Here is a 22809-nt window from a genome sequence, read left to right as displayed (position 1 = left end):
TAAAGATTCAATAAAACATCTATGCCCTGCATCCCGCAGGGACACACAAAGTGGACTGAACAGGGGTCACGTTGTCGTGACATAGCTGTCCGGAGATGTTCCCAGGCTCTGAGCGTAGGGTAGGAGGGGGGGGGGGGGGGGGACCACTGCCAGGTATGCTCCCAGAGGCTCCAAGAGGACTCCTACCGGGAAGAGGGAAGGGATGCCGTGACCCTGGCAGGGAGGCTTCGGGGTTGTTCCCGGTTCAGGAAGCAAAGGCCTTAAAGAGACAGGAGAGAGACTACATTTCCCAGGCTCCTAGAGCTATTGGCAGACCAATGGGAAGGGAGAGAGGGGGCTGGTCATGCACTGGGAGGTGTGACCCTGTGGATGCACACAACTGAGCCCCTGATTAGGTAAGAGGAAGTTCAAGATGACGCTGGGGAGTTTAAATTGGGAGCCAGCCCTATGGAAGGGGAGGAGGAAATGGAAGTGGATTGCCCGGAGACAGAAACAAAGATGGAGATGGAAATAGAGTGAGTTAGGTTACTCTGATTATTTTTGCTTTGTTTTGTTTGGAGGATTGGGAAGGCTGTTGCCTGGAGCACAACTGTGGGGGGAAGGGTTGTATTGTACTAGTGCCTAGGAGACCTTATAACTGGGTTTGTTGATGAAAAGATGGGTAAAAGGAAAATGTGACCTGGGTAGGACAGTGGACAGAACTACCTTTCTGTAGTTCAGGGAGCTTTCCATGAGGTGCCCTGGTGTCTACAGCAGAGGAGAAACATTGCCCAGGGGATAATTCAAGATGAAACATGGTCCCTCAGCAAATGATGGCAAGAGGGAATAACCATTAACCAGTCCTTTGTTGTGTTGTTTAGTGACATTTTATTTCTCAAAGCTGAGTCTAGGGGGACTGCTACAGGCGGCACTCTATGAAGGTGGACTGTTAAGCCATACACCTAGCTTCTGCACCTGCAACATGAAGACCCAGTCACTAGAGAGTCCTGCAGAGTGGAGCTGCTTCCAAAAATGTGGGCTGCCTATAGCCAAGGCTTAGGATCTACTCCGGCTGACTACCTCGGGACAGAGACACATCATGATCCTTGGTTGGACACTTGCAGCAGGTCTTCTGATAGTCCATGATGGACATCTTTTACCTGCAGTTCAGGTAAAACTTGAAACTACTGGCCTTCTTTTCTGCCATCATCAGAAAAATCTATGAATTGAATTCAAAAGAAGACATTTTACTTCAAGTAGATGACTAAGGAGAAAATGAAGGTCTACCAAAAGACCTGTAACAAGCTGTGGAGAAAAATGGACCTTTGGCATGAAAACCTAAAACACAAAAAAGGATACCGAAAAACCTAACTAAAAGCTAATGGGAAAGAAAAAAACACTAGGGGCAAAAACGCAGCATAACAGCAGCTGCCAAAATGATCACACCACATTCTGCTGCACAAAATAATGAACTGAGGCATGCTATATGACTGTGAGAGGGTACGAACCACTACGCATGCTCAGAGAGATCACCAAGAATTGCCTGGAAAGCTCTGGAAATCGTGTCTATCACCTATGTGGGTAATGATTGTGACCTGCTCATTTTCAAAGAATGCATATATAAATAAAATATTTGTGAAATAGATAAGAGTTTTCAGTCTACTGAGTTATGCAACTGGCCAACTGTTTCTACTCAATTAGTAACTCCAACACCACAATCGATTAGTAACACCAACTGCAATGTACAAGTAAGGGGATAAAACTGTGCTACATAGAGAAAGAGGCTGAAATTTGAGCAAATCATTAAACATCCTTGCACCCATATTTCACAATGCAAGTTCTTTTTTAGTAAGGGACTTTGTAAGCATTTATCTTGTGTGCTACTGTGCACACCAACGGTGCTTTATAATTATTAGTATAGTATTAGATACTGTATCTAGAATTCATGCAGTAAGCCTAGTTCTGGACTAACTCTCTGAAGAGAAATTATTTTGCAATTTCACTTATATATCATTTTCCTAAAAGCTAAGGTCAACTATAAGAACATGAAAATATGTGGCCCATGTATTGAGCATTTTTCCCATAGACATAAAATGAAAAATCCTTTTAGTATATCACGCTCTGTGTAGCACAGCTGAAAATATTTAGCTTACTATGGGACAGATATATTAACGGATTTTTTACATTTTGTATGTATGGGAAAAATGCTAAGTACATCTGGTCTTCTGCAAGCCCTTCATCTGGATAAACTAATTCAAGTTATTAAATCCACTGTAGATAAGGATTTCCCTTTTAAAAATCCTTTCGTTCTTGCATTGCTGTTTTCCCCAAAGAGTACAATACTACAGTTCTGTCTCACAGGTCTAATCATTCATTGATCTGAAATAAAAATGAAACTTTTAAACTGAAATAAAATACAGCCATACATGATAAACCAGTGACCAAAACCTAAACTGTTTTTATTTTATGCATAGTTTGCATCACATTTATATATCTATATCTATTTATAGTATATAACAAGGTAAAAGAACATTTTCAGCCTGTCATATATTATGAGGTAATAGGATGTTTTCAGCCAATCACCTTCTTCAGTGTTTTAAAATTCCACATTTACAAAGATCATGGCTTCTGCAGCTCTGCCACTGTGATGACACATTTGAGCACCCTCAGACATTCTTATTATGAAAAATAAATCAAAATGCAAACAATTCTGATATGGACTATAACATTAGAAAGTAAGAAACAAAATCTTGAAGAACACTAGGGGATACATTTTCAGCCACTGTGCAGCTCAGCTAGTTAGCCGGATAACTTTATCCAGCTACAAGCAAGGTATATTCAGGGGTGTGGTCATCTTAAAGATAGCAGGATATATTTTTATCTGACTATTTTTTGGACAGGTCCATGATCTGATCAGAGTTAGCTGGATATGTTATGCACCCAACACTAAATATTGGTGTTAGCCAGATAACTTATCCAGCTAATGCCACTCGTCCCTGGAATGCCACCCACTTCTCCAGCTAAAATTTAGTCAGATAAATGGCTGAATATGCCGGTTTTTCCATTTAGAAGGATAACTTTTAAGTTATCCATCTAAATAGCTTTTGAATATCAATCTCTTTATTTTTATTCTTCTAATGTATTACTGTGTGCCCTTTAAAAAAATTACTTATATATTTGCTTTGTCCGTGTACATATTATCTCTCAAAACATTCAACCTACAGTAACCACATTTTCAAGATAGATGTATCTCTAGAGAAGCAGCATGAAACTAAAATAATGTTTTCTCATAAAATGTAGGGAGTGAATTTTCAAAACATTAGCATATTTGTGCGTTAAGTAGCCTCTACTTGAGTATTCCGTATTTTATAAAATTGAAAATCACGTGTATTTTCAGTTTTGCAGGCACATATATGCATGTAAAAAAGGACTGGTCTGGGGTGTTTGGGGGCAGGCCAACATTTACGCCTGTAAGTTGTTATTTTAAAAGGCATGCACGTAGATTTGCCAGCTTATACGCATAATTTTATACATGCTAATTATGTGGAGTAAGTGATACTAAACATGTTTATTGAATACTAATGGCTGGGTGGGAGATCTAGGAAAACGAGGGGAGTGATCAGGCTGAACACCCTGGAGGGTCTCGATGACCTGGAAAAGGACTGGCCGAGCTGGTGGGCTAATTAGTTAAACTGATAATTTCCTTGATGTGCACAAGTTTTAAAATACACCAACTTATTCTCTGGCCAAAATGTAAGAAAAAAAGTCATTTTAACCATTGTGATGGTTACTGTATACCCTGGGAGAGGTGGGTGAGGAAACCAGTAGGAGAATCAGGGCAAAATAGAAAACCCAAGATGAACCTTCAGAGCCAAGGAATCATCAGGCTAGGAGGGAAAACTCCCTCATTTAGAAGACCTGGGGGAGTCCTGAGAGCAAAGAGGGAGGGATTTCACAGAATTCACATCCTCAAGGAGAAGAGGAAACCCAGGTGTACTGGGAGGACAGAGATAGGTGGCCTGAAGAAGGGGCCGGACAGGAACAGGAAGGAGCCCTAACAGAAGTGAAGGGAGACATCGATGAGATGGAGGTGGAGTTGCTGGAGAACCGTGAACCAGAGGCAATGGAGGTGGGAGGCAAATGATAGAAACTCGCTCAAGGATACCTGGATGGCTAAAGCCATTCAGGTTAGAGACCGGTAGAAGAAGCTGCTGTGGCTGGTGGTAGCTGAAGTTGGGCAAGGCAAAACTTAGTGCATAGGTTTCCCTCTGCAAGCTATGGTGGGTGGTGGCAGAAGAGCTTGCCAAGCCCACAAGCACTAGAAGCTATGCTTGAAAAGACATTTCTGGTCTCAGCTTTAAAGTGTGCCAAGAAACAGAGACTGCGTCTTAAACAGACAGGTTAATCCCTGTGGCAGAAGCCAAAGACTGTGTCTGAGACAGACAGGGTTTGGCTCTATGGCAGAAGCAAAAGACTGCATTGGTGCTAAACAGGTGGAAGCTATACTACAAAAGACCACAAAAAGGGTGGCACAAAAAGGCAGACCCCACTGGGGAGACCTACAACTATGCAGCTCTCTCAGGGAACTGTGAATTGATCTTGCAGAGAAGGCCGGACCTACTTTCTTAAGGCCTGCCAGGAACTGGAATATTAAAGTAGATGGAAGTGCTTTACTCACTAACTTTAAATATCCTGCAGGGAGAAACCATCTGCTAAATCATGGGCTGTGTTTTGAGTTTACTTCACTACAATGAAGTATCCTACAGGGGAGAAATGTTTACTAAAGGATCGGCTGGGTTGGGGAATATTACAATTGCATTTCAATCCATGGAAAGGCAGGAAATAGCATACCATTATACCTATGAACCTAAAACAAAGCTGAAAAATATATTTAGGAAAACAGCACATAATGGGGTAGATTTTCAAAGGGTTACGCGTGTAATATACGCACGTAACCCTTTAAAAACCCTCCTGCATGCGCCGAGCCTATTTTGCATAGGCTCGGCGGCGCGCGCAAGCCCTGGGACGTGCATATTCGCGGGGCTTTGAAAAAGGGGCGGGAAGGGGGCGGGGCGCAGGTCCGGGGGCAGGACCAAGGCCTCCGACACAGCGGCTGTGCCTGGGGATGGTGCGCTGGCAGCTGGCCAGCGCATGCAAGATAAGCCTGTCAGAGGCAGGCGTAAATATGTGAAATAAGGTAGGGGGGGATTTAGGTAGGGCTGGGGGGTGGGTTAGATGGGGAAGGTGGGGGGGAGTGGAAGAAAAGTTCCCTCTGAGGCCGCTCCGATTTCGGAGCGGCCTCGGAGGGAACGGGGAAAGCCATCTGGGCTCCCCTAGGGCTCGGTGCACGCAAGGGGGTGCACAAGTGTGCACCCCCTTGCGCGCGCAGACCCCAGATTTTATAACATGTGCGTGGCAGCAAAATCAGGTGTACATTTGTGCACACCGCGTAGCACCGGGTAGCGCGCACAAATGTACCCCACGCGCGCTTCTTTAAAAATCTACCCCAATATGTATGTATGCAGTTATTTGCAGTTTTATTTACCCACAATTTTCTGTCCTCTAACAATAAGTTCTAATGAGCCTTATGAGGCACCTCTCTTGCTGCCAGTGCTGCCTCCTAAGAATCCCATAATAAAGAATATGTCAGTTTTGCTACCCCATCCTAAATATTCCAGCATCTTCATGAGATGCCAGTTGTAATCAGAAGACCATCACACTACCTGAATCTTATAAATACACAGAGCTTCATTTCCTAAACTTTTTTTCCCATAAACATAGAGAGGTCGATAGTTAAAGGCTTTGTTTGGGTAACTTTTCAAGTTACTCACACAAAACCCAAGATTAGAATATTTTCTTCCAGCAGTTTGGCTAAATTTTGTCCAGATATTTTGTTACCTGCACAAAATTCAGCCCAGAAAAAAAGGCAGTGCTGGAAATATTCCAGGGACGTGATGAAATTTTAGCTGGTTAGTGCTGATATTCACTCTTATGCAGGTAAAATTAGTCTGGTTTGAAAAATATCTGTCCTAAACTTTCTCTGGGTATAATGAGCAGAACACTTATCTAAGTTTGTTCCATTGAATAGCTGGGAAAAGCTCTCCCAGTAACTTTACCCAGGTAACTTTCCTGCTCCCTAGCCAGCAGAATATCAACTTCAGAACGGGAGAAAACCCCTGCTGAATTAGTTCCACAGAGGAGGTATTTACTAAGAAAGACAATAAAAGCCAAATAATTTCTTGACTTTGAATTAGTGAGAATTAAAAAAAAAAACAAAAAACTTCTATTATTTTTAATATACTATAACTAAAATGTTATAAAGGGGAAAACACAAGGAACAAAACAACTAATGTCCTTTTCCTCTAAATAATGGGCTGGCTTTGTAAAATTTGCAACACTGAGGGTCACAATGAATCAACATGGCTGACCTAGGGATCACTTAAACATCAACACATTCTGTAGACATGACTGATGTGAAAAACAATGACTTTTGACAGATTCCATTCTTATTAAAACACTGTTTCTCAGCGGGCCTGATTCCTGCTATTAACGTTCTTAAACCTCAACTAAGGCCAGTGACATTTCTAACCCCTGTATATCTCAGAGGTTCAACATTTTTGGCAGCTGCAGCCAGTCAGGGAGTTTGAAAGACTTTGATTGGTTGTGAGGAGGCTCCAATCTGTGGAATTTCAGTTCTTATAGCAGGATATTTATACAAGGATCGATAACAGGGATATTCAGTTTTCCTGTAAAATGCCCACTGATAACAACTGTGTATCTAGAATCTTAAATAACTATTACAGGAATGCACATTGGATAAGAAGTGATTTTCTATTGCCTTTTAAAAAGGGTGAGTGTATACACCAGTAAGCCCTGTATATAAATAGAAAGCACATAATGCTAAGAGGGTCCTCTTCTTGAATTATGCTATTTGTAAAGTAACATTTTTTTTATCATTTTTTCTTTATTGAATTTTTCAATGTATAAACATTACAAAAATGGAAAGGAAAACAGTATTGGAGATTAAAGAAACCAAAATGTACAATATATCAGGAAAAATAAGTCTGCATACTTAACTCATATTCATTGGGGGAGAAAGGAAAATTACATACATAGTTACACATAGTACAATACTATTGACATGGCCTACTATCCAAATAACCGTATTATAGGTGAGAGGAGTTAAATTGATAATTTTTACTGGTCTTTGTTCTCAATTATCTAGACTGGATTCTCATTAGTACTGGTCTAGTAAAAATGTCTCCAAGTGTAAAGGGTCAGAAAATCTAAATTTTTTCCCCTGAAAGGTAACACAACAAAAACAAGGACATTTCAGGAAAAAAGTTGCACCTATAGACAAAATTTTACTCTTCAGGGACAAGAAATGTCTCCGGCGAGCCTGTGTGGCTCTGGAGACATCTGGAAATATTTGAATTTTCTGTCCACAAAATAAAGCATCTTTCTTCCTGCAAAAGTTTTTAAACACAATCTTTATCTTGTCCTAGCAGAAAGGAAACAAAAAGTGTAGTTCTATTATAATAATATCAATTCATTCCTCTAGGAAGGTAGATACCCCTAGACTAGAGGATTCATCTATATTACCACTCTGGATCTTATCTTTTCCAGTCACTCGCTTAGGAAAATAAAACATTTTGGAGATCTTTGGGATATTGTCATCATCATATGACAATATTTCTCTTAAAAACTTCTTAAACATTTCATATGGTGATAACAACTGAGACTGAGGAAAATTAACCAAGCATAAGTTTTTAGAATGCATCATATTTTCAATATTATCAATTTCATTATGTAGAACTTGATATACATAAGTTCAGAATTCTGTAATAACTGAACTTTAGAAGATAATGACCCCAAATCATTTTCTAATCCAGAGATTTTCTTAATCTGCTCATCAATTAAAGATCTATTAGTATTAACTAGGGAAAACAAAAATGCATTCACTTGTGATTCATTGGAATCCAGCTTAGATATCATCCTCCATAAATCAGTAAGCGTAACATTAATAGGAGCTTCAACAGACTGTTGAAGCCTACCTACTTCCACAGGTAAACTTCTATTAGTAATAGAAAAAGACTGATTTGATGTTAAATTTTCAGTCTGAAAATGTCTAATAGGCAATTCAGATTCAACACCACCAACAGGCATTAAATCATTTACCTTAATGACATCAACTGATGGAATAGTTGATGGTTGTGGAGGAGAAGAAGGACCTCCGCCAAGACTCAGAGAAGCTGAAAAAATAGCCCCTTCACCATCCTCATTTGGCATCCCAATCACTCTTACTACGTGACTGTCCATACGGCCTTGCAGATCTTGTGAAACAGGAGAAGTTGTGATTTTAGCCTTCCTTTTTTTCCCCATTTTTGATATTTGGAAAATATTACAAAAAATGTATTTAATTTCTGGATATTTGATGGCTGTTGCCTGCTTGACATATTTATTCTTTTTTTTTTAGTATGGTTTTAACATTATGAATGATGTTTTATATCTCTTTAATTTATTGCTTAATGTTTTATGAGGAATAATGTTTCTGTTTTTCCATTGTTGCAATGTATATTAGTCAGGCTTACTGTGTTTTCCAGAGCATGTGTGTGAGCAAGAGTGAGTGAGCCAGTCAATATGCATGTGATTGAGAGAGAATGAGCACATCAGTGAGCATTTGTGTGAGCAAGAGGACTATTTAAAACAACGAGCATGTGTGTGAGCCAGAGTTTTTGAGCCAGTTAGCATGTAAGTGAGAGAAAATATAAAGGAGTTTATATGAGAATGAACACATATGTTAGAAAGTGTGTATATATAAGTGAGAGGAGAAAGTTTGTGCATACTTCCTCTCCCTGACTAATCCATGACAATCTGCGGGTGAATGGAATCTAAAGTTCCCAGGTATGAAGAGCAAGGGATATTTTTTAGTCTTAGTTTTAATTATTGAGTTTTATTTGATGCATCTGCTGTTTTGAAATATTTTGATTGGAAAATTAAAACAAAAAACCAATGTTATATATTTATAATCATTCGATGTTCTATTCATCAGCTGCTTTTAAATATTTATTCTTTCCATGAATATGGTTTTGCTATTATGAGTGATGGTTTATATATCTTGATTTTATTGTTTGATGTTTAATGAGGAATGGGATGTTTCTGTTGTATTGCATGCGGAATCTTTCTTTTTATGGTTTCCAATTCAGTTTTTGTTTGTATGTTTCTAGTTAAACTTTATTGTGTATTCTGTATTTGGTGAGGGGTTGTATGTTCTGCATGTGTTACTGAGATGAGGTATTCTTCTAGCGTGTAGTTCTATTATCCTAATATCAGGTGTTTTGGTGCTTTAAGGCCTACTGTAATAGAGTAGGTAGGTAGTGCAGAGCCTGAGGAACTATAAAAGCAGCAGACTCTATAGCACTCAGTCAATGGGCATGCACTGGAATGGTGGTGGGGGGTATGGAGAAGTGGAGGCAAGCTACAGTCACAAAAAGGGATGGGGAGAGCCAAGAGGAAGTGCCTGTGCAATGTTGGGGAGACTTCTGTAGGCTGAGTTTTCCTCCTGAAAGGGTCAACTGACTGTGGAGTCTCCTGGAGTAAGGGTGGGAATGGGAAATGGGAAAGGGTAAGTGCACCTGCAGACTAGGGAAGGGCTGGCAGCAAGCAAAACCTTTTTAGATAATCATGTGACAGTGCTGGAGTGGGGGTACTCACTGTGTGAGCATATGAGCAGCAGTAGCACAATGACAGAATGTGTGTTTCAGAGAGAGAGAGAGAGAGAGAGAGTGTGTTTGTGTATGGGTGTCTTTCTCTCTGACACAGAAAGAAATCCATACACATACTTTCTCTATGACATATCCATATACTGTAAGCAAGAGTGTGTGTGTGAGTGTCTTTGTGTCTGAGAGACTATGAGGCAGATTTTTAAAATTACGCTACCCGGCGCGCACAAATGTGCACCCGATTTTATAACATGTGCACGCTGCTGCACTCATGTTATAAAATCCAGGGTCGGCGTGTGCAAGGAGGTGCACACATGTGTACCTTGTGCGCACCGAGCCCTAGGGGAGGCCCGATGGTTTTCCCCGTTCCTTGGAGGGAACTTTTTTTTTGTTCCCACCCTCCAGCCCTACCTAAATCCCCCCTACCTTATTTTGTTGAGTTACGCCTGTCTCTGGCAGGTGTAACTTGCACACGCCGGCTGTCTGCTGGTGCGGTAGGCCCCGACACAGGCCGCTGTGTAGGGGCACTCGGCCACGCCCCCGGACCACGGCCCCACCCACACCCCTCCCATTTTTGCAAGCCCCGGGACATATGCGTGTCCCGGGGCTTGCGCACGCCGCTGAGCCTATGCAAAATAGGCTCGGCGCGCGCAGGGGGGGGGGGGTTTAAGGGTTACGCGCGTAACTCTTTTAAAATCCGTCCCTGTTTATGTATCTGATATTAGCTGGCAGTGTGGTTGTTACATTACTTGGCAACTGGTTCAAGAGCTGATTGGTTGGCAAGAGATTTTAATACCAGACCAGGAATCCAAGATTATTTATGAGAGATGTAACCAGACTTGCGGGCAGATGGCATGTATGGAAGAGGGCACACAGCTCCGGTTGCTTACCTCTGGTCTAGGGTGTGTTCTCCTACTTAGTTATTTAGGAAAAATGTGACATTTATGCTGGAGATGTTTTGGCTCAGTTATTCCAGACTTCAGGTCACATGCTATATTTTATTTATTTATTTATTTATTTATTATTTAGAGACTTTTATATACTGGTATTAGTAGGGACATCATACCGGTTCACATTTGAACAGCAGGTTTGAAAGTACATATTAACAGGGAGAAAGAACTGGGAGGGGGATAACACAAGAGCAGCGTAGAAATGTAGCTTAACAACAGGCGAACATAAAAGCTTAACAACAGGCGAACATAGAGCTCCTTAATATAAGGAATATAGGATAGTCTATATAGGAGATCCAATGAATGGTCCAATGAGTGGATCCAATGAATGGTCAGTTTGGCATGCTCTTCGGAACTGTTGAAACACATGCTGCAGGGAAAATGCACAAGGGAGTCAGACAGATAACTTGTGGGCCGGTTTTGAAAAAAATACCCCGGGCTGATATTTTCCCTGCAATCCGCCCCTAAGAAAGGGACTAGGGGGCACTCCATGAAGCTAGAAAGTAGTTCATGTAAAACAAATTGAAGAAAATTATTTTTCACTCAGCGCATAGTTAAGCTCTGGAAGTCATTGCCAGAGGATGTGGTTATGGTAGTTAGTGATTTGGCTTTAACAAAGGTTTGGATAATTTCCTAGAGGAAAAATCCATAAACTGCTATTAATTAATAAGGTAGAGTAGCTTGAGATCTATTTAATGTTTTGGTACTTGCCAGGTACTTGTGACTTGGATTAGCCACTGTTGGAAACAGGATGCTGGGCTTGTTGGACACTAGAACATATAGATAGATACAATGTAATGGGAAATAGCCAGCATGGATTGCCTCACAAATCTGCTACATTTTTTTTGAAGACGTGAATAAACATGTGGATAAAGGCGAACTGGTAGAAGTGATGTATTTGGATTTTCAGAAAGCATTTGGCAAAGTCCCTCATGAGAGGCTTCTAAAAACTAAAATGTCATGGGATAGGAAGATATTTCCTTTTGTGGATTGCAAACTGGTTAAAAGGACACAGAGAAGAGGATTAAATGGTCTGTTTTTACAGTGGAAAAGATAAACAGTGGAGTGCCTCAGGGATCTGTACTTGGACTGCTGCTTTTTAATATATTTATAAATGATCTGGAAAGGGCTATGACAAGTGAGGTGATCAAATTTGCAGATGACACAAAATTATTCAGTTAAGTCATAAGTGGATTGTGATAAATTGCAGGAGGACCTTGTAAGACTGGAAGATTGGGTGACCATATGGTAGATGAAATATAATGTGGACAAGTGCAAGGTGATGCATATAGGGAAAAATAATCCATGCTGTAGTTTCACACTGTTAGGTTTCATATAAGGAGTTATGAACCAAGAAAAAGATATGGGCATTATAGTTGATATTACATTGAAATCCTTGGCTCAGTATGCTGTGGCAGTCAAAAAAGCAAACAGAATGTTAAGAATTATTAGGAAGGGAATGGCAACTAAAATGGAGGATGGAATAATGCCTCTGTATCATTCCATTGTTAGACCGTCCCCTTGAATACTGTGTGCAATTCTGGTCACTGCAACTCAAAAAAGATATAGTTGCACTGGAGGGTGACCAAAATGATAAAGTACATGAAATGGCTCCCCTATGAGAAAAGGCTAAAGAAGTTAGGGCTGTTCAGCTTGGAGAAGTGACAACTGAGGGGGGATATGATAGAGGTCTACATAATACGAAAGGACTTGAATGGGTAAATGTGAAATGGTTATTTACTATTTCAGATAATACAAGGACTAGGGGGCACTCCATGAAGTTAGCAAGCAAAATATTTATAATGAATTGGAGAAAATTCTTTTTCATTTAACGCACAATTAAGTTCTAAAATTCATTGCCAGTGGATATGGTTAAGGCAGTTAGGGTAGCCAGGTTTAAAAAAGGTTTGGATAAGTTCCTGGAGGTAAGTCCATAAACTGCTATTAATCAATAGAGAATAGCCACTGCTTATTGCCAGTATTACTAGCATGGGACCTATTTAATGTCTGGGTACTTGCCAGGTATTTGTGACTTGGATTGGCCACTGTTGGAGACAGGATACTGGGCTTAATGGGCCCTTGGTCTGACCCAGTATGGCATATCTTATGTTATGTTCTTATATTCAAAATTAAGACTGAGGGTGAAACAGGTACATGCTCTATGAAGACGTGCTACAAGGGTACTTGTATCTAATTAATACCAGAACTAGAATAAAACTGATAAAGGGAATTCAGCTTGTTGTAAAACATTTTCCTCTAAAACTACTTGCTCACTGGAAAGGAGTCAAGTGAGAATAATAACACAAACTCTGGAAATTAAGTAATACAAACTGTCTAAGAATTGGAGAGAGATAAAAGGAAAGCCAATATTGGTGTTTAGAAATTGACTACTGAAGGCAGGGCCGGCACGTCCTATTAGGCGCCCTAGGCCTGCGCCTAGGGCGTTGACCATTAGAGAGCACTGAAGACTAGATCATCCATGTGGGGCCGAAAGTAGCGGCAAAGAAGAGTGGAGATTCGGCAGGCTGCGAGCAGCACCCAACCTGCTTCCAGCCCAGAAAAGCATGCACTTGGCGGGCATGATTGCAAATGAGGTAGGAGTTGGGGCCGAGACCCATGGTTGGCGGCGCTTCTTGAGGAAGGGGGGGGGGGGGGGTCAGGCACAAGACAGAAAGTTCACTAAGGCACCTAATCCCCTTGCACCGGCCCTAACTACTGAAAGTATTGAACAACAATAAAAGAATAAAGAATTGGAGAAAGAGAGAGAGAGAGCGTGAAAGGGTAAAGTATCATATACACTAATACACCACATTCATCCCCTCATTTCTGCTGTAGCAAGACTAGTGAAATTTCAATTATTTGCTCTTTTATAATATCTAGCCAGAATAAATTCAACAAAACTACTTGGATAACACCCAGGGTACACATATATTGACATAATTGGAAGAACAGCACAGTCAGAGAAGATAATAAATATTCTGTTATGTTCGTTAAAGTATAGTTAGGGAAGACATCCAGGAGAAGAGTACAGCAGGAGACAACATGCTCAAAGGATCCTGAGACAGAGTGAGAGACAAATGCTTCTCAGCTATACAAGCAATGTACACAAGCCACGCTGGCTAGCCATGCCCAAAAAGATTTTTCTAAATTCATTATTTCATTAAACCTCTGCTTCTCTTCCCTACTTCTGGGAGCCTAGACTAAGTGGATTTAATAGGCCCACATTATAGAATCCAGTAGGAAAGAAGAGCTTTCTGTGAATTTCACCTTGGGGGTTAAACACTTTAGGAAGGACACTTGACATTGTGCTGTATCTGCAGGAAATCCTTAGCATACCATCTGTTACTGTCACTGTCCTTGAGGCAGAGTCCACAATATGAACAAATAAGATTAAAATTTTCCAGCTTTCCATACCTGGGATCTTTTGATTTCCAGTCACCCACAGATTGTTGTGGATTGGGGGAGGGAGCCTCACAATCTTTACCTCTCTCTCCCTCTGCAACACACATACATGCTGTCACACACACAGGCTCTCTCTCTCACTCACATATACGCTGTCACATGCACAGGATTTTTCATTCTCTCTCTCACACCCACACACTCAGTCTCAGGCTCTCACAGACACATATAGGCACTCTCTCTCTCATACATATGCAGTCTCACACATAAACAGGTTCTGTCACACTTTCATACTCATGCAGGCTCTCTTGCACACACACACACACACACACATACATATGCAGGCTGTCTCATACATACATGCAGGCTCTCTCTCATACACACACAAGCATACACATATACAGCTTTCAGGCAGCACTGCTCCTCAATGCTGGAAGAGAGGTGGAAGAAGGCCACTGCTACCCACAACTCCTACTAGGTGGGGGGGGGGGGGGGGGAGGATAGGGCCTCAGCTGCTGCACAGGCTTCTTCAGCCCCCAGAATGATAGGCATTAAACCTGTCTTCAGGCCACGGCAGGATGTTCTCTGCCATGGCCTTGCAGGTCTCCCTTTGGGCCGTGCAGGATGGGCTCTGCTGCAACCATACAGGACTCTCTGTGGCTCTGCAGGTTTTTCTTCGGGGCAGGAAAAACCACATGATCAGAGCAATTGGCCCACCGGGGGATGCCCAATCCCCTGACAGGCCAATCCACCCCTGCCTTTTATTCTCTAAGAGAGTAAATAACTGATTTACATGAACCTGTTCAAATCCTTTCATAATTTTGTAGACCTCGATCATATCCCTCCTCAGCCAACTTTTCTCCAAACTGAACAGCCCTAACAATCTTTAGACCTTCCTCATAGGGGAGCTGTCCCATGCTCCTTACCATTTTGGTTGCCCTTCTCTGCACTTTCTCCAGTGCAACTATATCTTTTTGAAATGTGGTGACCAGAACTGCACAAAGTATTCAAGGTGTGTTCACTTTGGCAGCTGCTGTTATGCTGCGTTTTTGGCCCAGTGATTTTTTTTTCACACTCCATACATTTTTCTTTTCTTTTTAGTATGTCCCTCTCAGGGCAATCACATCCACTTACAAACCTGTTCATCTATTGAGATTTAAATTTCCATGGAAATTATAGGTACACATTTTGATTTTACTTTTATTGCACTTTTTCAGGTGCTCTTTAACAATTGCAGCCTAAGGCTGCTCAATCATTTCCGATTCAAGTATGAGGTAAATAAATGTTGCATAGATTTTTTTTTAAGATGATAGAATTACGAATCAATATAAAAGATATACGAATGGACAGTGTACATAGTTGAAGCTTTGACAACTGGTGCTATTGCCCACAAGTTTCAAACTTGTGCTAATTCAACCCTTTTTTTGAGTCTGTTACAAAGTGTCCAATATATGCGCACAGAGTTTTTCTGAAAAGAGAGAGAAAGATCCAGTTTTCATCGCTATGCTATACAAACTCCAGTCTCTTCATTACTGAAATAAGCCTGCCTCAAAAAGTAATACTTTTATTTTCGCTTTTTGCTCTGTGACTAACATAAGCCATTTGTTTCATGCAGAAGATTGATGCTTTCCCATATGCCCAATGATTTTTGTTAAATACCCCACTGACAATAAACATGAGATCACCCCACTACAGACAGCAAACTATATACGCCAGATAACGACAAGGGAAAGAAATATTACACAAGCAGAGTATTAATCTCTCCCAATGCCCAGTAAGTGTGTCTTCTAGATCCTGAGAATCTATCAATGTTCATGCGCAGCCCATTCCTTCCATTTCCATTGAGCACAGTATCACAGTGTGACGCAAGCTTCATGCATGCTGTGCCTGGACAACCCATACTTTGGCTTGGCAGTGAACGTGGAATTCCACAAAACAAAAGGACAACAGGATAGTCTTTCTATAGCTATGGAGACTGTTGCTCTTGGCCCATTTGTTCACTAGTAGATGAGATCATGACTATTAATACCTGTGCTCTTGGGACTACATAGAGAAAAAAAAGTTACTACGATTATAAAAAAAAACCCAACACAATACAAAACAATTACCTGCCCCCAAAAGAATTATGGGATCTGAACGTGCCAGAACCCTGGTTGAGGGATGGGAAGAGTAGGAAGGGCGGGAAGAGAGAGAAACCGAGCTCAGTACTGTTCAGATTCAGTCATTTTTCTGCTGGGAAAATTTCGATACAGGTCCTGCCTTGAGTTTGGGAATTGCACAGCCACACTTTCTATTTTTCTTGATGTCTTTCCCACTGTATTGTGGTCTTTAGAGGACGATTTCTCTGCACAACCACTGCTCAGGACATTTAGGGGGAAATGTTCAAACTGTCTATCCTGGGCCAAAGACCGAGCACACTTTTTAACCGTGGCCTCTGTACCAATTTTCAAAGTGAAAATATGCACTTATTTGACTTTAAAACTTGCTGGAGGTACAAAGTACACCGGGTCACTTCCACCTGCTTTCTAGGTTTTTGCCAGGAAAATGTGTGCGAAGATGTGAAAATGTCATCTACACATATACATTTATTCTCTAGACCTAAGTACATTTCTGGGAACACCTCCTCTTAATGCAGCTAACTGTACACGTTTTGAAACAATGCACAGATTTTAGGAGGCATCAAGGGGAGGGAAGGGAAAAATACTTTTAACTCAGTAAATCATGATGGTATTTGTCCTCTCCGACTGTAATTTATGCTTTTTGATTCTGAATCACTGCATTGTTTGCAGGAAAATAAAACACATTTAAAATACCCTCTTTTTTTTTTTTACTGTGACCCTAAATAATGGCATTTTCACCTCAAATATACAGAATAAATCTAGTTTAGAACATCGAGACCACATTCAGATTAAGGTTTATAAAATCTGATGCATTTGCAAATCACTATCTGATACATGGCCTTCATTACTCTAGTCCAATTGAACAGATTTTTACATTTCTATGCAAAGTAACGATTACTATCTACCATGAATTCAGGAAATCCATGGTTTGCTTGGGGCATGAACAGCAGCAATTCTCCACAGCTGGAATTGGTTTTCTCTGGGTTGCACTTTGCAGCTGAGCAGGTATAGCTTAAACAACGTGTGAAGGCTAAAACAAATGTTAAGTTATAAAAAAAACACTCTGCCAAAAATAATCCGGTTTTATTGAGTCTGTAACTTGCAGTATTTTTCCCAGGCTTTTTCTCTAAATCTGCTAAATGTTTAAATACAGATTTCTTTCAACTTAATGTAGCAAAATTTTGCTCAACTAAAAAAACTCCCATTGATGAAATACATACTATAAATATAATTTAATACGTTGTTAGCTGAAATCAATTTGAGCCACATGAATGACTATGTATTGAGATATTCAGAAAGTGGCCTTTGTTTTTATGCTGCAGAAGAGATATTATTTAGGTAGGCTCTGGGAGATACTTGTGTCCATGCTATGGCGAGCAACTCCTGTCAAAGGATGCTTTGGAACACTGCTAAATATCGCCAAATAGTGGTCAAAGCAAATTCTATCATCTTTTCTCAGCTCTAGGTCTCTAGTAGACAGACTTAAGGATACAAATGGATCTGAGGATTCTGAAATTCTGAGTGTGGCAGCTGTCAGCTGAGTTGTAAAAGAGCCATTACTTCTGAAACTAAACTCATTAGGGTCCAGATGTCATTGCAGAGTAAAGACGTTTGTTGTTTTTGATTTTTCTAGGTGACAGTAGTCAAGATTCAGGCACAACATATCTTAAATCATTGCACATTACGAAATTCAAGCACAAATGACATCTACCAGAAAGTCTGTTTTTGATAGAAGAAAAACTTTCTTGGGGTTTTTTTGTTTTTAGCAAGAAAATTTGCCAATAACAAAACAGTACAATTTTTTTTTTTTTTACAAAAGAAATAGTGCAATCAAGCATGATAATGTACAATAAGTCATCATTCCTTACCTCTATTCCTTCTTTATTTAAGGCATATTCATCAAAGTTTAAAATAGCAGTCTTGATAGTCCTTGGTGGCGGTAACACTGTCAAGCCAATGTTAATTGCATTACTCCGTTTGGAGTCCAGCACAATAATTTCTTGCCTCTTTCCATCTGCAGCAGTTTTCTTTATCAGTAAATTAACAGAAAAGAAAATTAACTCATTTAGCATAGGTCATATGTCATAATGAAGCATGAGTTTTCTATTGTAATATCTATTGATAGATATCTAGATCCACATGTACTATATCTATTTATCTCTCTCTCTATATATATATTTCCATATCTAGGAATATATAAACTAACACAAGGAATAGTGTGACACTACACATTAATCAGCCCGTGTATTTTATCCGTCGGGATCATTAATAAGCCGGAAGCATTTCCAGACATGATAATGCCAGAAATAGCTTTGCAGGCATGGGTCTGTCTTTTCTGCAGTTATGTACCACCAACAAGATAAGCAGAAATGAACAGGAAGTGACCCACATTATTGATGGAACCTACCTGCAAGAGAGGAACAATGCCACCTCCAAGATGATTGCTGAATCTGTCATGTATAGAAGAAAATATTATGCAACTCCCTGCTTCCTCTTCTTCCTGAAATTCTATCTCTTTTTCTAGTTCCTCTCCACCTTCTCTTCCTCCCTTCCCCTTCTCCTTCTACACCATAGCTTCTCTTATTTCCTCAACTTTGATTGTACTCCTCTTCTTCTCTCCAAGACTCCATTCCAGCATCTGTGGAGGGTCCCAACTCCTCCTTGATGTGGCATTTGCTCATTTTCAACCTTTCCCTTCACTTCTTCTGCTCATTCTTCCTTTCCTAATCTGTCACCTTCCCCTCTTTTGTTCTTCTTTTGCACGTTCTCTCCCCTTTCACTTTTGGATATCGCTTCTTCCCCCATTTGCTCTCTCTCCTCTTCCTCCTTGCAGCTGGGAGAAACAGCATGATATCACAGCTGCCAAAGGGGGGGAGGCAGAAAGCCCTTCCTTTGGGTGCTGTGGCTTCCACATCCTTCTACGGCCAATGACAGCCGAAAGACTGTGGAAGAAGGAGAGAGATATGCTTCTGCCTGCCTTCGCCGGTGCCTTCACTGGCCATGGGACTGAAAAATCTGACGCTCCACTTATGTGAGCTCCCATAATCCCCTGCAGCATTATCACTGAGCTTTCATTTCTCTGACAGCTTATTTTATTAGAAAAGTATAGCATCATATGTGATTTTGTTTAGATAAATATGTACAAACTTGTCTTCGGTCTACCTGCCTCCACCACAAAACCCCTCCAGCTGCTGCAAAACGCAGCAGCCAGATATCTCACAAACATCAAATGTTCATCACACATCAACTATCAATAATAGAAAAGCAACTGGTCTAAAGACCCTCCCCAACCCCACGAGTGCCAGAGAAACCTGCGGTCCCAAAACACAGGCCTGCTTGCCATCCCCCACACAAAACTAGCGTGCCTTACCACCACCAGACAAAGTTCCTTTTCAGTAGCTGGCACCACCTTCTGGAACAAGCTACCCTCCCAACTCAGACTGGAACCTTCCACCCAATCGTTCAAAAAACAATTGAAGACATGGCTATTCCACAAAGCCTACCAACACACAGGCTAATCCCCCCTCACCCCACCCCCCTCTTCTGCCTTCTCTGACATTCTCTCTGCCCCCTGCCCGCCCACACCCAATCTCCCCATGTATCATCATTAATACTCCTTAATCTCAATTTAAAACTTGGTTACATGCTACACTGTGCATATTATAACTGTCACATGCTATATTGTACACATTGTATATATAATATCTTTTAAGAGGCCCCCTAGCCCAGTTCTAATTCTGAACTTTGCAACATCCTATCCTTCATTTATAATGTTATTTTTGTTCTATGTTTACCCATTAATGTTTAATGTTACAATGTATAAATGGTAAGACACCCCTGTCATACTATTACAACTGTTATAATGTGAAACGATGTGATGTATTCCAACAAATGTCGGTATATAAAAGCAAATAAATAAATAAATTAAAGAACTGAATATATATCCCACAGAAACAGTCCATCTTAAGGGACCAAATCTCTCTCTAACAGTACCCTTTTAAATCCCAGCTTTGGGATGACTGCATGTTCAGAAGGAAAGGAATCCTGCAGACTCTCTACCAAACACACCTATTACCTGGGATAAAAGCCTTAAAGAATCCAAGAGAGGGGGGAGAGAATGCTGGCCAAACAGTGGGAAGCAGACCCACATAGAAGCTGGGGAAACACTGCTACAAGCCTTAACCTGAAGGTAAACCAGGAAGGAATATTGAACCCGTTACTTGTAAAACTGATTCCTTGAAGTAGCTAACAGGCTTAGCCTGGACTAGCAGTGAGGTAACTGCTGACTGTTTAGTTAGAGCTCATATTGGTCTAGGTATTAGGAGGTCGATATTCAAAAGCCACTTAGATGGAAAACTGAAAAGTTATCTGTTTAAATGTCTTACCAGGCTATATTCAGCCCTTAACCAGCTAAATTCTAGCCGGCTAATATGATAGGCGGCTAGAATTTAGCCGGATAAATTGCGGACATTTGATATTCAGAGTTAGCTGGTTAACTTAGCTGGCTAAGTCTGGTCAGGTCAAAGAGTAGTTAGCCGGCTAACTACTTAAGTTAGAGGGCTATATTTAATTGTGCGGCTGCACTACTGAATATGCCTCGAAAGTTAGCCAGATAAGTTTTTCGGTTAACTTTGCTATCTGGACTGTGTCTGACTATAGATCTCTCTGTTATTTTTGTGCTTGATTTCACTAAGCATGCCCCACATTTGCCTTGATTTCTGTGCTACATCCTTGTAAATAAACCTCAATATTAGAGAGAGATGTAATCTAGCTTGTTTGTCTTACTCAAAGCCACTAAAACCCCCCACTACGGAAATGAAGAGTCCTAACCAACCACATGCTGCATATTTTTGTGTGAATCCTTGGACCGATTTTGAAAGCTGTTTAAGTTCTTGGCAGTATCCACCATCCACTAACGTGTATTTACAGATGGAATAGGTTGAACACACCCATTTTCTAGTGGTGTTTGTACCATGCAGTACTTGTTTGCTGTGCAATAGTCCTACCGAGAATATAAAAGGCACCTATGGCATGATTTGAGTTGGTACTCCATAGCTAGTGCACTCTGCTCAGCACTATAGCAGAACATCTCGTTGGTTCTTTTTGGGTTACGTTTATACATTAGGGATGTGCATCGTTTTTTTGACGGATGAAAATATCGTACAATATTTTCTAATCCGTCATGTATCGGGGGTCCCCGAAAATGATAAGAAAACCCCATGAAATTTTCATGGGGTTTTCTTATCATTTTGGGGGGGGGGGGGAGAAAGGGCACACAGGAAAAAAAAACCCCAAACCCACCTCGATCCTTTAGATCTAATTATTTACAATCCCCCACCTCCCGACCCCCCCCCCCCCAAAACTCTCCTAAAGTACCTGATGGTTCATCGGGGGTCCCAGGAGTGATCTCCCGCTCTCGGGCCGTCGGCTGCCACTAATGAAAATGGTGACGATAGCCCTTTGCCCTTACCATGTGACAGGGGCTATCGGTGCCATTGGCCAGCCCCTATCACATGGTAGGAGCAATGGATGGCCTGCGCCATTGCTCCTACCATGTGACAGGGGCCGGCCAATGGCACCGATAGCCCCTGTCACATGGTAAGGGCAAAGGGCCACCAGCGCCATTTTGTTTACTGGCAGCCGATGGCCCGAGAGTGAGAGATCACTGGGACCCCCGCTGGGCCACCAAGTACTTTAGGAAAGTTTGGGGGGGGTCGGGAGGGTGGGGGATTGTAAATAATTAGATTTAAAGGGTCAGGGTAGGGATCTTTTTTTCGGCTCGGGACAGACATAAAAAAAAAACCATCTGGACCGCGGGAAAACGGAATTTCCTGCGGGTCCTCGATACTGAAACCGGAACAGATTCCGGCATCCGATTCAATTCTCTATTATACATACAATTTTGTGACAACCACTGTACATTTTGTTATGATTTATATGCTTATAGGTGGTTTCCTACCTTAATGTTCCTCTTTTTGCCTGAACTTTGTATGATTGACACTTGTAATATTACTGATCATTTTATCAGCCCTGAAGCAGGTATAAAAATACCCAAACTTGGCCATTTGGGGTTTTAGTTGAGATATTATTATATTTTTTATCTGTTTTTGTACCCTTAATAATAAATTGAATTGATCCACTTTTTAATATTTTTCTATTTATTGTTTTATTTATCTATATTTATTACCCTACTGCTCCTTATTTGTTTTTTCTGTTATTTAGTCATTCAGGACAGTAAGCAATATAGAGGATCTGAGTGAAGCTGAGTGCAATTCTTCTCAGTCCAGATAAAATAATTATTGCTCACTTTTATAGTAAACTAAAAAACTAATCAAGTTATTGCTGATCCTCAAAAAAGCTAAATTAAGATCTAAATCAACCTCTTCATATTTGTTTCTTCTTTTGGTAACATCCATTTCATTACTAGACCAGTTTTAGGACAGAAGAGCTATTGTCTACCTGGGAAACCACAATCCCGGAAGCTCCAACAATTTCCGCAGATTATCAGTTTCTTTATGCAGAACCTACAAATTCAAAACTGTACTTGGATAGTTCAGGTCAACTACCTTATCTCCATATGCAGACACAGTATTTGGTCAATTACAAAGGAACCTGACTAGTCAGGTGAATTTTGAATAA

The 22809-nt window shown here is 40.8% G+C and overlaps 1 protein-coding gene across 8 annotated transcripts in view; it reads right to left on the bottom strand.

Moving 5' to 3' along the window:
- The window catches only part of FHOD3 (formin homology 2 domain containing 3), a 1290292-nt gene that overhangs the window by 114696 nt on the left and 1152787 nt on the right, over nucleotides 1–22809 (bottom strand). For all 8 annotated transcript variants that reach the window (XM_029589835.1, XM_029589836.1, XM_029589837.1 and 5 more), the window contains one exon: nucleotides 18039–18197. In XM_029589835.1, coding sequence (XP_029445695.1) covers nucleotides 18039–18197 — 159 coding nt within the window. The remainder of the gene's footprint in view (nucleotides 1–18038; nucleotides 18198–22809) is intronic.

Source organism: Rhinatrema bivittatum, chromosome 2, assembly GCF_901001135.1.
Source record: "Rhinatrema bivittatum chromosome 2, aRhiBiv1.1, whole genome shotgun sequence".
Taxonomy (NCBI): domain Eukaryota; kingdom Metazoa; phylum Chordata; class Amphibia; order Gymnophiona; family Rhinatrematidae; genus Rhinatrema; species Rhinatrema bivittatum.
This window is presented reverse-complemented; position numbering and strand designations above follow the sequence as displayed.